We start from the raw sequence: 15,129 nt of genomic DNA on the forward strand, positions 1-15,129 counted from the left end.
AACTGTTGTGAGGGATGACCTCATTAATGTTTATAAATTTGCAAAGAGTGAGTGTCACGAGGATGGAGCCAGGCTCTTCTCGGTGACAACCAATGATAAGACAAGGGGCAATGGGTACAAACTGGAACACAAGAGGTTCCACTTAAATTTGAGAAGAAACTTCTTCACAGTGAGGGTGACAGAACACTGGAACAGGCTGCCCAGGGAGGTTGTGGAGTCTCCTTCTCTAGAGACATTCAAACCCGCCTGGACGCCTTCCTGTGTAACCTCATCTGGGTGTTCCTGCTCCGGCAGGGGGATTGGACTGGATGAGCTTTCGAGGTTCTCCCTCGTACTGACAACATGTGCCAGCAGACTCTGATGGCTGTCTTCACAGCCCAGATCTGGAGAGCTAGGCACTGGCAAACCTTGAGTGGATTTTCTCTAGCCAACGCTAGCAGTCTGTCCTTGTGCACAGGTGAAGCAAAGTTTAAAAAAAGAAAAAAAGGAAAAATAAAAAGAAACCCGTTTCCATTCGCACTGATCAAGGCTCCGTTTTGCTCGGGCTTGCTGCTCTCCGCTGCAGGACGGCGGAGCGCCGCCGGGGCGGAGGCTCCGGCTGGGGAGGGCCCGGCGGGGCAGCAGCACTCACCTTGAGGTCGCGATGGACTACGCCCATCTGATGGCAGTGTAGCACAGCCTCCAGGATCTGCTGAATGCAATGACTGCATGCAAACACCAGGGGCGCGTGTTAGTTCCAAGCGTGCACCCGCGGCCCGCACGCCCGCCCGCAGCCGGGGCCGGGGCGGCGGCGGCGGCGGGACCCGGGGGGGCCGCGCTCCCCGGCCCGCGCCGCCCGCGCCGCTCAGAGCACGACGGCCTCAGGCAGCGCCGCGGGGGGACCCGCCAGCACCTGCGGGGGGGCGGCTTTGCCGTGGCTTTAATTTAACGTGGGGTTTTGGGTAGCGGTGTTTGGGTTTTTTTGTTTTGCCTTTTTTGTTTGGTTGGTGGTTTTGTTTTTGTTTTGGTTTGGTTTTAATGACCATTTTTTAAAGTTAAACCTTCGAAAAGCATACAAATTTTGCCAGGAATTCATTGACGGGGTCGTATTAAATATCTGGCATCCTCTGGGCTTTCTCCTCCTTTCCTTTACTGAGAGCTCTCTCAGAGGCGTGAGAAATTGTAGCGGCGTTGAGGTAACAACCCCACTCCAAGCGAGGTGTTTTAGGTAAATTATTAACTGCTCCCGGTCCAATTTAGTCGGCAATTAGCATCACTTGCCTGAGGGTTCGTCATACTCTAATGCAGCAGTGTGCGACCGGCTGTTCTGCTACTGCAACCCAGGGTCTCAGAACAGAAGTGGCGTTTAAATCTGCAAGCTGACATACATCACAGCCAAAGTTCACCTCCATGTGCATACACAGCGATACATGGACACCCGGAACAGCATAACAGACACGTTCGACAGCATGGGATAAATCCAGCACCTTGGAAGGATACAATTTTTTTGGCAACCATTCCCCCTTTTGCCATGATGTATATTAGGCCTGTAGACTTGCAAACTGGAAAGAGGCGTCATGCATTATTTGTTTGTCTAGTTGTTTTGAGGGTGAGTAGGATAGGCAAGGAAACATTGCAGACAACCCACCCTCTGCCCCTACCCAGTGGAAAAAAACCCCAAAACTCTTGTATCCAATTGATGGGCACCAGATACTGACCTTCAGGTCTCTGTGAACTATGCCATTTAGATGACAATGATTAACACTTTCTAGAATCTGCTGTATACAATGACTGCAAAGATACAAGGGCAGAATGGAAGGGAGAACATTTTAAAGGCACATAATCACATTAAATACAAAATAAAAATAAAACTTAAAAAAATTATAAAGAACAAAACCAATTTCACACCTCCTGACAACTCTTGATTGCACATTGAACTGGAACAAAACAATGTCGAATATAGACTTTTCCAGCTCTAACACAGCCAAGAACCAAAGCAAAACAAAATGAAAAAACCCCAACGCAAAACCAAAAGAGACATATAACATGGAACATACAACATCTATGATAGAGAATCATTAGATTGTATTTTCAGTCAGCAATATGGAAGCTTTTTCTAGTTTCCAAAAACTGCTATAGGAAAAATAAAGTGGAGGCAATAAAACAATCAGTGATGTTTTGGTTTTTTTTTAAAAAATACAGTGAAGTTAATGTTACAACTAGTGCTGAAACAAGAAGATGTTCAGAAATGATATACAAAAAACAAATGCAACAAAAAAAGTCAAAAGCGAAAAAAGGCAGAACATTTCGCATTTTGAATCTAATGCTTTCTTAAAAACTCTTAGTTGAATAAAGCCAAGTTATTCAAAAAGGTGGCATGCATTTTCATTTAAAATATTGTCAAGCATGAGTTTAGTTAGGGGTCACTCATGAAATGGAAATCCACATTAAAAATGTAGAAAAATGTTTTATTTTGGTGCTTTAAATAATTTAACTAGCACCTATTTTTCCATGCCCAGGTTTGCAAGTTTTGGCCAGCCTATGGTGCGAAAAAGCACAGCTGAGATATCTATTTTTTATAGCACTGCAACTTTTCAGATGTTTTTGAGCACAAGAGCTTATCAGTATTTTTTTTAAGATATCCTTGTGGCAGAAGTCAGTGACCATAAATAATAATAGTATAGTCAAGGGCCAAGGGTTTGATACTGCCCATCCAAAACATTTTGACCATGGAATTCAGAAGGAATGGTCATAAATCAGTAATTGGGAGCCCAAGCCTGAAAACCCTTTCTTATGCGAGTAGTTCCCGACGCACTGAACTGCTTGTATGGACAAAGACTACTTGCATGAGTAAGGGCTTGCAGGAGCAGACTCGTATTACACTCCTAGGATATGCAACTATTAAGTCCAACAACTATTTCTATAGGGATATAAACACACACACGCACTATATATATAGATATATATACACACATATACACACAACAAATATATATAAAAATATATAAAAATACAGAGATGCATTATAACTAGATATTTTACTTCTTTGGTTAAGTTTTTACTGAACATAAAAAATGCATATGTATATCTTATATATATATATATATATATGCACATCCCCTTCCAATATGTCATAATTCTAGAACAGAAAAAAATAATTGCATTTTTCCCTTTTAAATCACAATAATCTTAAAACCACGCGATGACACCATATGCTGGCCTTTGGCATCAATATTAGAAATTTTACTTGAATCAGAGCAGGCAAAAAAAATATTTAAAAAATCTTTTAAACATAGCGCCTCTCCTTCCAGCCCATCCAAATTACTCATTTTGCTTTTGCTTCTACGGTGTGTTTTGTTATGTGTTGTTCCGCATTTAAATGCTTAAAGTAATGATGTTTCTAATATTCCTACAGATATTAGTAAGAGCAATAAGCAGTAGAAGCTTCCTAATATTCAGAGTAACTTCTGGTTGTTGGTTATTATCCTACCACTGTTGTTAGGGAAAGTTAATGCTTTCCAGTCATCTGCAAATTAATTCCAAATGTAAAGGAATAATTGAATTATATGTACTAAATATGTATCAATGGTGGTGTGTGACTATGAACACACAAAAACATGACGATTCTTTAAATTTACTTAGAGATAAATTTTATGTTAACAGTATAGTGGCAGAACATATTTTCTTTAAAGTAATCGATCACAATGTTGGAGATTCATCATGACATATTTAAAATTTATTATTATATGAGGGCAAACAGATTCTGAAATGGAAAAATGGTCCTTATACTTTACGTCAGCATGCGAATTATTATAATCTTCAACTTATTCTTCAAGTTTTTCAACAAGCACTTGCAGGAAATTACTAGAGATTTCAAATTTGAGCTCAGACTATGAGATGCACAGTATAATTGCTTATTGATGAAATGCAATGAAAATGTTTAAATATGAAAAGGAAATTAGTAATTCTAGACCAAGAACAAAAATTATATTTATGGTAAAATTATTTCAAGACCAACATATATTTCAAACTTTGATCAGCAAATGTAAGAATCCCTAGATGAGATAGCTGAAATGTTATGTCCAGTTTGCAGAGGAAAAAACTGGGTAAGATTTTACCAACTTCACAAGTTTACAAAGATTTTAACAAACAGATCCAATTTCAGCTTTTTCAGATCAGCAAACAGCAAGATTTCATGAGTTCTCCACCACACAGTCATGAGCTCAAAACCCCAAACCGTGGCCTTCCAAATCTAAGAGAACTCCAGGAGAAATCCTTGAGTCTCAGAGACTCTGCTAGTGAAACTGATGCCAAACACCATGAGAAATTTAAGTAACTATTCTAGACTTATCAAAGGCAACATTAGAAAACCAAAGTACTTACCTGGCATCTGCTTCACTGTAATATTCTCTTGCAACTATATCTTCAAACAGTTCACCTCCAGTGACTCTGTTAGAAAAAGCAAGGTGGGAAGGATTTCAGAAGTAAAAATGTGCATTTTAAATTAGCTTGACAGGGAGATGTCAGAGAAGAATAACTGAAATATTTGTACAGAAATGCTAGAGGTCTTGACCAGGAAGGTGACAGATCTAAAGCATTAGGTTTGTCCATCCAAATTATTACATGAATTCAAAGGATGTGGTAGAAAAGGAATCATAACTGGAAAATAAAAGCAAGGAGTAACAGTTTATTGGGCAAGATGCCACACATCAGTTAAGGATGTCAAGAGTAAGTAGTAAAGCTACAAGAATAAAGGGAACTGACCAGCAAGAAAAATTGTGGCTGAAGATCAGAACACTTCATGATAAACTGAGAACTGCAACGTATGAGAGACGTAAGAAAGAATAATACAATAATTCTAACAACAGAAAAGAGTCTTTAAGTGTAGGTCAAAACATAACAGAGGTGTACCCATGTGCCAGACTGGGCTTGCTTTTTGTGCTTTTGCTGGAAAGAGCATTACTGAGTTGGGATATCAGTAGAAGCAGAGTACCTTAATCAGTTCAATGGCAGATTTTTAACCAGAAAATTTTCCTTTGTCAAGCAAGTGAGACTAGTTCAGTGAAATTACCACTTAAAATAATTTAAGAGGCATTCATAGTACAAGGGAAGAACTAAACAATCCAGAGGACCAGTAACAGAAGCAACTGTGCGTGGTTGCATACTTAGCATTTCATTGTACAACCAAGAGTTTACTAGCAGGAAGTGGTTGAAAAGAAATAAAACTGTTTTGTTATAACCCAAAGATAACCCAGTCCAGAATGAGTCACCAGCAGGATGCTGCCACAGCCTTAGAATGCATCTGAGATAGGGTGACAGCAATGTCCTTGCACACAGCAGTAAAATCCCTCCGCACATCATACACAGTTCTGGTCACTCATGTTCAGCACAGGGAATTGCAACAGGAATGAGAGCAGAAAATGGCTACAAGGCCACCCATTCACCTACTAATCCTATCTTCTCAGGGAAGAAAAGTCAGTTTCACTTGGCAAAACAAATTTTAAGAGGGATGAAAATAAATACTGAAGACAAAGAGTTTAAACTCTACTCTCCATAGAGGAGAGTTGCAAGGGACAGTATTGCTACAATAATAAATAGGCATACAGTATCTGTGAATAAATACAGAGTTAAAATCAGAAGAAGTTTTCTAACAACCATAAAGCTGCTGTAATTGAACAGTTTTTGGTAAAGTAACTGAGACAGGTGCTCTACTTTTAAGATTAAGATTGATGAGCTTTTACATAGAATCATGATGCTTGGCTGCCTGTGTCAACAAGAGAGTGGACTCAAAGAAACGGGAAAACCTTTTGAGTACTCTAACATTTCTCTTTTATGGAACGCACTGGCATACTTTCACAGCTAAATGCAGATCTTCATTCAGGTGCTGTACTGAACTGCTGCAAACAGATGCAAGCCCTGAAGATGCACACAATGTGGAGCACCCATGTGCACAGCCTCACCAGAGCACCTAAACCCAGCCTCAACAGGCAGGATGCATGCTTCCCAAAATCTTGACCTACTGATATGCCAACATAAATAATTCCTAGATGGGAGATCAATGTTTGTATTTCATTACTGTTTATGAATGTAGTCAATTTTTATATATCACATTATACTCCTAATAAATTCCCAAAAAGTAAAAGCCAGAGTGGGCTACAGGATGCTTAAAATATCTATAACAAATACAATTATTATTGAATACAATTAAATTTAATAGGATTAAAAATTTTAAAGTGAGGATACTTGGAATCTTCAGAACAATAACATTAATTTACAAATTGCTACATTAACAGTTTGTTGTAGACCCATTTATTCAGTCACATTAGGTGACAACAGAAATAATGTGCTCAACCAGTAGCATAGCTCCTTTCTTTCAGAAGGCCAATTAAAAACTTCATTTTTGTGTTTCCATTTACATTTGGGCTACATCATTATGAGTTCACACCTTACTGACTTTGGAAAGTAATCACTTTCAGGTAACAGAATACTATGTTGTGCAAATGTCTGCAATAAAATCTGTAGGAGGTATAATAGCTGCTTGTCTAATTCGTAGTCTCTTTTTCTTTTTGTCTTCTACCATCCAGAAACTGTCTTTGGTTGCTGTAAAATAAAATGCTTGATTGATGCATATTTTGACAGTCTTTGATACCTCCTTTTTGCATATATATTTGTCTACCACAGTTCTGGTAAAGAGGAATAATTCTCACTTTGTGATGAATGAAAAAGCAAAACATCCTTTGATCTTATTCTTCCCTAAAACACTCATTTTTGATCCAAGCCAAAAAAGAAAAGAAAAAGCTTTTGTCATCAAAGTGAGTTTCAGTGGGAGAGATCACCAAGCTGATGTTTGTTCTTCTCAAGCACAGAAAAAAGAGGGAGATATGCATTCTTATTTGCTGACACTAAACATTTGCTTGGCATTCATAACCATTGTTGAACGATGGAAAAATAAAAGCAAGAACAGGGCAGAAGATTTTCACTGACAACGAAACAAGTCATCAACAATTCCCAAGCTCTGTCACTTTGTTACTCTGCACTGGTGTGGCCTCACCTGGAGCGCTGTGTGCAGGTCTGGGCACCACAGGATAAAAAAGATATTAAGCTACTGAAGAGTGTCCAGAAGAGGCTACAAAGTTGGTGAAGGGTTTGGAGAGCAAGCCGTATGAGGAGTGGCTAAAGTCACTTGGTTTGTTCAGCCCGGAGGAGACTAAGAGGAGACCTCATCGCGGTTACAGCTTCCTCACAAGGGGAGGAGGAGGGACAGGCACCGAACTCTTTGCTTTGGCGACCAATGACAGAACCCGAGGGAATGGCAGGAAGATGTGCCAGGAGAGGTTTAGGTTGGACATTAAGAAAAGGTTCTTCACGCAGAGCGTGGTGGAGCACTGGAACAGGCTCCCCAGGGAGGTGTCACAGCCCCAAGCCTGACAGTGTTCAAGAAGAGAGTGGACAAGGTCCTCAGACACATGGTGTGAACTGTGGGGTTGTCATATGTAGGGACAGGAGTTGGACTCTATGATGCTTGTGGGCCCCTTCCACCTCAGAGCATTCTATGAAGGATACATTAGGAACGATTATCAGAAGGAAGGTAGTGCAGGGGACAAGGAGGGGCCAGAACTCGCCTGCATCTTCTGAGCCTCTGACTGTTACAGCCATGTTAGTGGCCTTTCCTCATTGGACTTACACGAGCAATGTGCCCTTGCACCAAAAAGGGTCAACTGCATCATGATAGAGAACAGCCAGCAGGTGGAGGGAAGCGATTCTTCCCTTGCATTTGGCACTCGTGAGATCACACCTGGAGTACTGTGTCCCCCTGCGAGCTTGAACTACATGAACGACATTGACATACTGAACTCTGTCTAACGGAGGTCCACCAAGACAGAGTTGGAGGCATGTGGAGAGGCTGAGATAATAGGTTTAGTTCACTGTTCAGATGAGAAGACTCAGGGGAGATCTCACTGCTCTCTACAACCCTCTAATGCAGGGGTGTCCAACTCATTTTCACCAGGGGCCACATCAGCCTCGTGGTCGCCTTCAAAGGGCTGAATGGAATTTTAGGACTGTATAAATGTAACTATTCTTACAAATTACAGAAGGAAATTAAAATAGGACTTACCTACTGCCTGCCTGCTGCTTCTGTTAAAACATTTTTTTTAGGCTAAAATAATGAAAACCTGATACATTGTACCATTGACACGGAGAGGGAATCATACAGAGATTCTAGTCTGTGTACTTAACTCGGAAGACAACTAGCAGTACAGTTAGATCTACAAATATATCCAGGTAGGCTATACACTATGTAAGTGAAGATCATAAAGCAGAGGGTGAAAAGTAAAAATAAAATAAATTTAAAAAAAACCCCACAACAAACCCAAAAAACAAACACACGCACACAAAACACCCAAAAACCAAACCAAAAAAACCACACACGAACAAAAACTTTGGTCCTGCACTATAAAGCTACATAAAGAGCTGCCAAGCTGCTTTCTCCCCACAAGATTAAAAAGAGAAGTAAATGGATCTCAATGCCTTTCTGATACAGATATATTGTCGACTTCAGTGAGGTCCTATTTCATGACAAGGCATTTATGATACAAGCTTTCAGGGTACAAATTAAAAGCCAGTGGGTCTCACAAGTATACTAAAATGGCAACAAATAAAGCACATGAGTTTGTTCAAACAAAAGAAGTAAAAGCAGCATGTAGAAACAATAAGACCCTCTGCACCAGATATGTCTTTCATAAAAACTGCAGAGGGGGCAACCAGAAGGATTCCAAGTACAAAGGATGCTATTTCTATTTAATCTCAGAAGAGGTACCTTAAGAAGGAACTTCTAACTCCATTCAACTGACCTTCTATATTCACTAAAACAAATTACTGCATTTACAGCATTAAATGCCACATTTTTTGTTGAAAACATTTGTAACAACACATACAAAAATACTCACTTCATGTATGATATTCATCTGATTATGAAAATTTACAAATATAAGAAGATATTTAAAAGGAAACCCCAAATTAGCAAATCTAGCTAAAAAAGCCTCTGCTGATGATCACACTGGGGTTGTTTCCTCCTGGCTTACCTTTCTTACTTCTTAAATGGCTTTCAAAATGAAGGTGTGAGGAAGCAGTTTTACAAAATTACAGTGGCCCTATACTTTTTACATTTATCTGTGACCTTTCTCCTTCTGAAAAAGAAAGGTTCAGGCACTTATCCTAGGCAAAGATTGTTCTGCAATTAGGCTTTTTTTTTCTTCATATCTTTGTTTCTCCTACACAGTACAGTCTCTCCACTTGGAATTCAACAGCAACACCAGGATTGTAAATGTACCAATTGTTGCATCTCATCAAGTGCATTAAAAAATGAGAGACACTGAAAAAAAGCAAATCTCATTGAGTTGCACAAGAGAGTCTTCAAGTGCTACAGCTGTTTCTATTCAGATACAGCAATTAATACTGACAGAATTGATTGGATTTGTACTCATCTAACATCATTAATGCTGAAGACAATCTCATTTGTGCCTAGCAACTGAAATGGGCTGATGGAGAGACACAAACCCTAACTACAATTGCCTTAACCAGTAAAGGAAGGGGAGTGAGAAACTTCATGCAATCCATCTCTTTTTTTGACCAGGTAAAAGCACAGCTAGCACTGAGCTATGCAAGTGAAGCAACAGGCTTCTCCACCAGATTGCAGACATCTCTATGACATTAATTCAAAAGAGATTATTAAGAATTCAAAATAGAAAGTGACAATGATTTTTTTTTTCTATTCAGAGAAAAAGCACTCTTCACGTTCTTATGTGGGATGCAGTCTAAAAGAAATTTCTAAAGACACAGTAGTACTGAATCCCACACAGTCTGAAAGAAATCATTAAGATAATGACATGATGGTATGTGTAGGTGGAGTGACAGTGTTACAACACAGTCAGGCTACTGTTGAATAAAAATTAAATAAATAAAGCATGTACTTGGCCTTCATACCAAAGAAGCTCATATGGTGCTTTTTTTTGGTGGCAGATCTTTTACGCGCATTTAAACAAGCCACTAACCATGCTTACTGCAGTAAAAGATGAAGTTTCACTAATACGTAGTATTAGTGAGCATTAAAGTAATAATTTCTTAGCCTGAATGAAAAACTAGGTATGAACAGCCATCCTTGCTAATTAGACAAAAGTTCTTCAAGAAAGCAACACGTCACTTTTCCAAAGAGAACTATCAAACAGTACAGTCACTACCTCTATCATTTAGACATTTTCTTTTTTGAAAAATAATTCCTTTTGATGAAAAACCCAAACCACATGATCAAAACATTAAAAGCTGTATATATCTATGTTGCAGCCCTCCTCGTTTGAAGAGGATGAAAACCAAAACCATGCAAACTGCTGTATATGAACAGCATGCATTCGAGTCTGTTCATAGATTTGTCTTGAACAAGACTGACAGGCAAACGAGAAGTTCCAGCCAGTGCAGAATGCTCCCCGCACAACTGAGCTTTCTGCCACGTCAGTGTCATTGGGTTAGGTATTGATTTCTATTGCAGAATACAGGCTTCTATTTATTTTGTTACTAACGAAACACAGATACTAGTATCTACAACTCTGAAGTTGTTCAAATGCCTTCTGGTTCACATTACAATCATGATCTCCTGAGATATGTCTGGCATTATATATTCAATTTAAGGCAAAAGTGGACTAACTACAATTACAGTAGGACACAGTTTCTAACAGTACAGTAGTAAAACAAAAAGATAAAAATGCCACCAGTTTACAAAAGAGATCATGGCCCTAGAGCTAGAGAATTCTGCATTCACTTTTTGGAAATGTTCAGGATTAAGATTTTTCCAGTTCCACATAGGAAGATTTTCTTTGTAATCCTTAAAAAAACCCCAACCAACCAACCCCAAAACAAGTGAAACAGAAAATAGTGCATGTCAGAGAACAAGCGTGCATGTTGTGCCCTAGAGCCATTTCCAAGCTATCAGTTAGAACACTTACCTGAGGTATACACAAATTAGCCATAAGTTCCTGTTGAGCCCAGTTAGGATTTCAGTACTGAACTCAAAATGCCTTTGCTGCAGACAGAGTATTTAATATTTTTGTATTTTTAGTCTAAAATCTAGTCTTTTAAGAAGTCTTCACAAATTTCTTTAAAAAAACTAAGTCAAAAAAACCCAACCAGAATGTAATCTGAACATGAAAGCACATGATTGTGGAAGATCCAGGTTCTGACTCACCTAAGCTGAATACAAATATTTCAGTTTGTATGCTTAGAAATGAGTTGTTTCACATTTCTAGGGGAAATAATGTATTCTCATTCTAACCAGCAAAACCACGTTAGGCCTAAGAAACCTCTTGGGGGGAAGCAGGAGGAGTGTTTTGTTGAATTCATGAATGGCCCTGGAAATATCTGCAGTCGATGCAATTCATTTTACTTAAATATGTCAGTTTTGCAAGACAATTCCTAACCATTAACGTTTGCCCATACCTAGAAACAAAAGCAGTTAACTTTTTAAGTGAGTGGAAAACTTTGCCTGTCCCAGGGAAGAATGAAGAACATCAGTGTCTGTTTTTCAGTTAAGAGTTTGAGACACGTAGTTCATGTTGTCACCATCCCTTCTTTCACTAAACAGCATCCAGAAGAAACAAGTTCCACATACACACACTCACTACATGAACAGCTCACAGGACTGAAAGTCCTGAAGTGAAAGGGGAAATAAAAAGGAAACTTTCTATATGCTGGGCATTCTACATCCTGAATGGCTTCAAAGTGAAACATTCTATATATCAGTAAGATACAAATCAGGAATAAAATACTGAAAAAGTCTTTCCCTGTAGGAGCCTCAGGCTTACCTTGCATTCCAGCAATGGAGATTTTCTGTAGAGAAACTACTCTTCCACATGTTTGTTTCCTTTACAGACAATTGGCTTGCAGCAAATTATTTTTTTCCAAGTCATATGTTTGCTTAGCTTTGGCAGATATCATGCAACTTTTACTTACACAGCTACATTTTATATTAAAATTTACTTCAACAGTGGCCCTACTTCAAAGTTTTTAATATGGAATTCTTACAGTGATGCTTACAAATCGGTTCTTATACATACAAATGACCAAACATGTTACTGACCTTCCAGCTCTGTTTACATCTATTTGTCCAACTCATTGCAGCAGAATCATGCATGTATCTCTTGAGCTTGTATTTACATCTCAGAGTTTTGAATACCACATCCCCAACATGCTAAATATATGCAAAACACATACTTACAAGTCAAAGACTAAGTAATGGAATCCTTCTTCTGATATGCTGTCATGAAGCCGCACTATTGAAAGAGGGGAAAAAAGAAAATAGAAACTTCAGTCATCTTTTTCATGTCTTTAATGTCTGTCTTTTAGTTTGGGGGAGAAGGGAAGATTTTAATTCTACTGTAGAGCTGGTATTGCATCTGTGTGTGTCCTCATCTGCGGTCATTTTGTTAGTTTGTTTTTTTAAGTTCTCTACCCTCAGAATCGCCTTTTTCATAAGGTGAGACAAACAAAGAAACCAAAAGACTGTGAGCAGCTCATTGTACGGTTATTTTTAAAGGTGCTCTGCTTTTGCTGTGCCACCGGAGAATGCTACAGTCATTTCCTACCACACATACCTACCTTATCTTTGCTCTTCATGCTCAATCATGACTAAACAAGTACTAAAGCACAGACTTCATCTTAATATATTGTATTAGTATGATTCAACTCCCCTTTACCTAGGCGGAACCTCCAATCAATCTTTTAAGTAGCACACGCAGGAGTCTCCAGTCACTGGATTTTTGTTATCTTAAACAGTTTTCTTAATGTCAAACAACTGTTTTCTCAGCAGCGTTACATCTTAAAAGTTGTAAATAAACAAGATGGGGAGAGGAAAAAAATAAAACAAAACAACATACAACCACAAACCCCACACAATTAATCATAGATTTCAGCAGAACAACAAACTTTAAGGGCTATGTTAACTCAGACAATAGATGCTGATTTTGAAAGAGAAAGCGTCATGGCAAACTAAAAGCATTTGACTATACTAAAATAAATGGAAAGCAAAAGTGCACATTCAGTTAATAATTCAAAATTCTTCCTTAACTAATCATTAAAAAAAGGAACTTAAATTAAAAATTAAATCACTGTCTGTAGTCCTTAGAGTAATTTAACTTTTTTTAGTCTTTCTCCTAACTATAACTTTTAATTAAATGCCTTCAATATTATTCAAGATAAAATAGTCAAATATTTAAACAAGTTAACTACCAAGACAGTGACTAATTTCACTGTAACAGTCAGCTGCAACAGCATAAAAATAGAGTACTGCTCCCTTTGAAAGCCAGCTTTCTGTTCATTGGCAACATCACCTTTTTCATAATGATATACTCTGGAGAAATGAAACAACTTGGGTGTGACATTCACATTCCCTTAAAAAAAAAACCCTAAACCAAACCCAAACTGCTCATCCCCTCTCTATCAAATAAATGCAACTGGGTAACAACCAAATCCATATCACCCCGTTGAGAATAGTCTTCTAGAAGAACAATTCAAGCCCCTGTTTCCTACTATGACTCCTTAAGCACTCCTTAACACAACCTCAAAAAAAAAAAAAGGATATTCTGAGTATACTAATATTTCTGTAAGACAGAACCCATAAAATACTGACTCCATGCGCTCATTCAGACCTTGTATCCATCAACAGCATATTTTCCTGGCGGAATGTCTCTGCATGGGAGGCCAGTTAAAGATCCATATAGGAAGAGAAGAAATTTTGAGAATGGCAAGCTTCTTCTTACAAGTTTATATTTAGCTCAATTGAAAGCATGATATTAAATGCTGGTCTTCGTTTTCAAAAGTTTTATATTCATTTATGAAAGCAGATCACTAAAATAATTAAAATACTCAAACTCTAAAACAATGCATGTGAAGCTACTCAGAGAAATGAATCATGTGAAGAAGGAATTCTCTTGCTCTGCATCTGTTGTGTGCTGCAGTGGTGAAGGGTATGCTGGCTGGAAGCTTGGAAATTGGAATATGGATGAGAAACAAAGGAGCTAAAGCCTATAGAATCACAAATCACATCAGTCTGACAAAAATAAAGCTCTGACTGAAAGGCCGGCAGACTTCAGTATGGAAAACTTTCCTTTCTCTAAAAAAAGAAAGATAAAATAATTGTTTGCATCAAACAGCTACCAGCTCCATCACTAGCCTCTGTCTCTTAACTGACACTTCTCAATGGGGTCAAAAAGGGAATATGCTGTATTCCTGCTCATATTTCTATTACATATATATATATATTTCCCTCTAATCTCTTACCTGTCATCCAGTTCAACCACATAAATGGCGAAGAGTCACAAAGAGAGAAATCTCCCAGCAGACTGATGCCTGCTGATCTATGCTGAATTTCCACAGTGGCAGCCAACACCCCAGCAGGAAGAGTAAAGGGAAGGGCCAGGGAGTACCCCCCACTTGGCCACAGGTACTCAGACCTACAAACAGCAAGGATGGGCAAGACGAGCACAAGAGCGATGCTTGGGGGTGGGACAGCCCAGCAAGGGACCTGCCTCTCATTAAATCACTGCGAAGAGCAGTGTCTGGAAAGAGGTAAGGCACATGAGAGGACGTGCCAGAAGCAAAAGGATGTGATGTCTAGAAAACAGCCATTAGCATTTCCAGTGCTTGCCACAGCCAACAAGCCTACAGCATCCTAATGATTAAAACCCCGTGGCATGTTTACATACACCTATGTATCCATATCTAAAGTTTTCCCCAAGAATGTACCAGTCAGCTGCAAGAACCTTCATTTTGAATTTTAAGAATTTATATCACATCATGGTAGACCTATGAATTAAGTCGTGTGGTTTTTCTTAATTACTTTAAATGAAATGGCAATTCCCAAAACTAATTTTCCCACAATACATGGAAGCTTTGTCAGTTGTTTGATCCAAATCATGATAACTTATAGAATATAAATATATATAATATAAAAATAAAAAAGTCAGGGTACTCCAAAACTGCTTCATGTTCAAAACTCAGCTGATGAAGAAAGTGTAATACAAAAGGATTTTCAGATTTCCCCAGATGGTGGCTTTATGCACTTACCATTTTCCATACAATACATGACATTAAAAAAAATAAAAT

At 38.6% G+C, this 15,129-nt stretch overlaps 1 protein-coding gene across 34 annotated transcripts in view; it reads right to left on the minus strand.

The window, feature by feature from the left end:
- The window catches only part of CAMK2D (calcium/calmodulin dependent protein kinase II delta), a 161,456-nt gene that overhangs the window by 55,284 nt on the left and 91,043 nt on the right, over nt 1-15,129 (minus strand). For 27 of the 34 annotated variants that reach the window (XM_065633686.1, XM_065633677.1, XM_065633674.1 and 24 more), the window contains exons 4-6: nt 12,245-12,299; nt 4,363-4,428; nt 1,698-1,770 (exon numbers count right to left, since the gene is read on the minus strand). In XM_065633686.1, coding sequence (XP_065489758.1) covers nt 1,698-1,770; nt 4,363-4,428; nt 12,245-12,299 — 194 coding nt within the window. Of the gene's footprint in view, nt 1-631; nt 705-1,697; nt 1,771-4,362; nt 4,429-12,244; nt 12,300-15,129 lie in introns of those variants that run through there. The other 7 variants (XM_065633690.1, XM_065633691.1, XM_065633689.1 and 4 more) reach the window with 2 other exon arrangements.

This window comes from Caloenas nicobarica, chromosome 4 (assembly GCF_036013445.1).
Source record: "Caloenas nicobarica isolate bCalNic1 chromosome 4, bCalNic1.hap1, whole genome shotgun sequence".
Taxonomy (NCBI): Eukaryota; Metazoa; Chordata; class Aves; order Columbiformes; family Columbidae; genus Caloenas; species Caloenas nicobarica.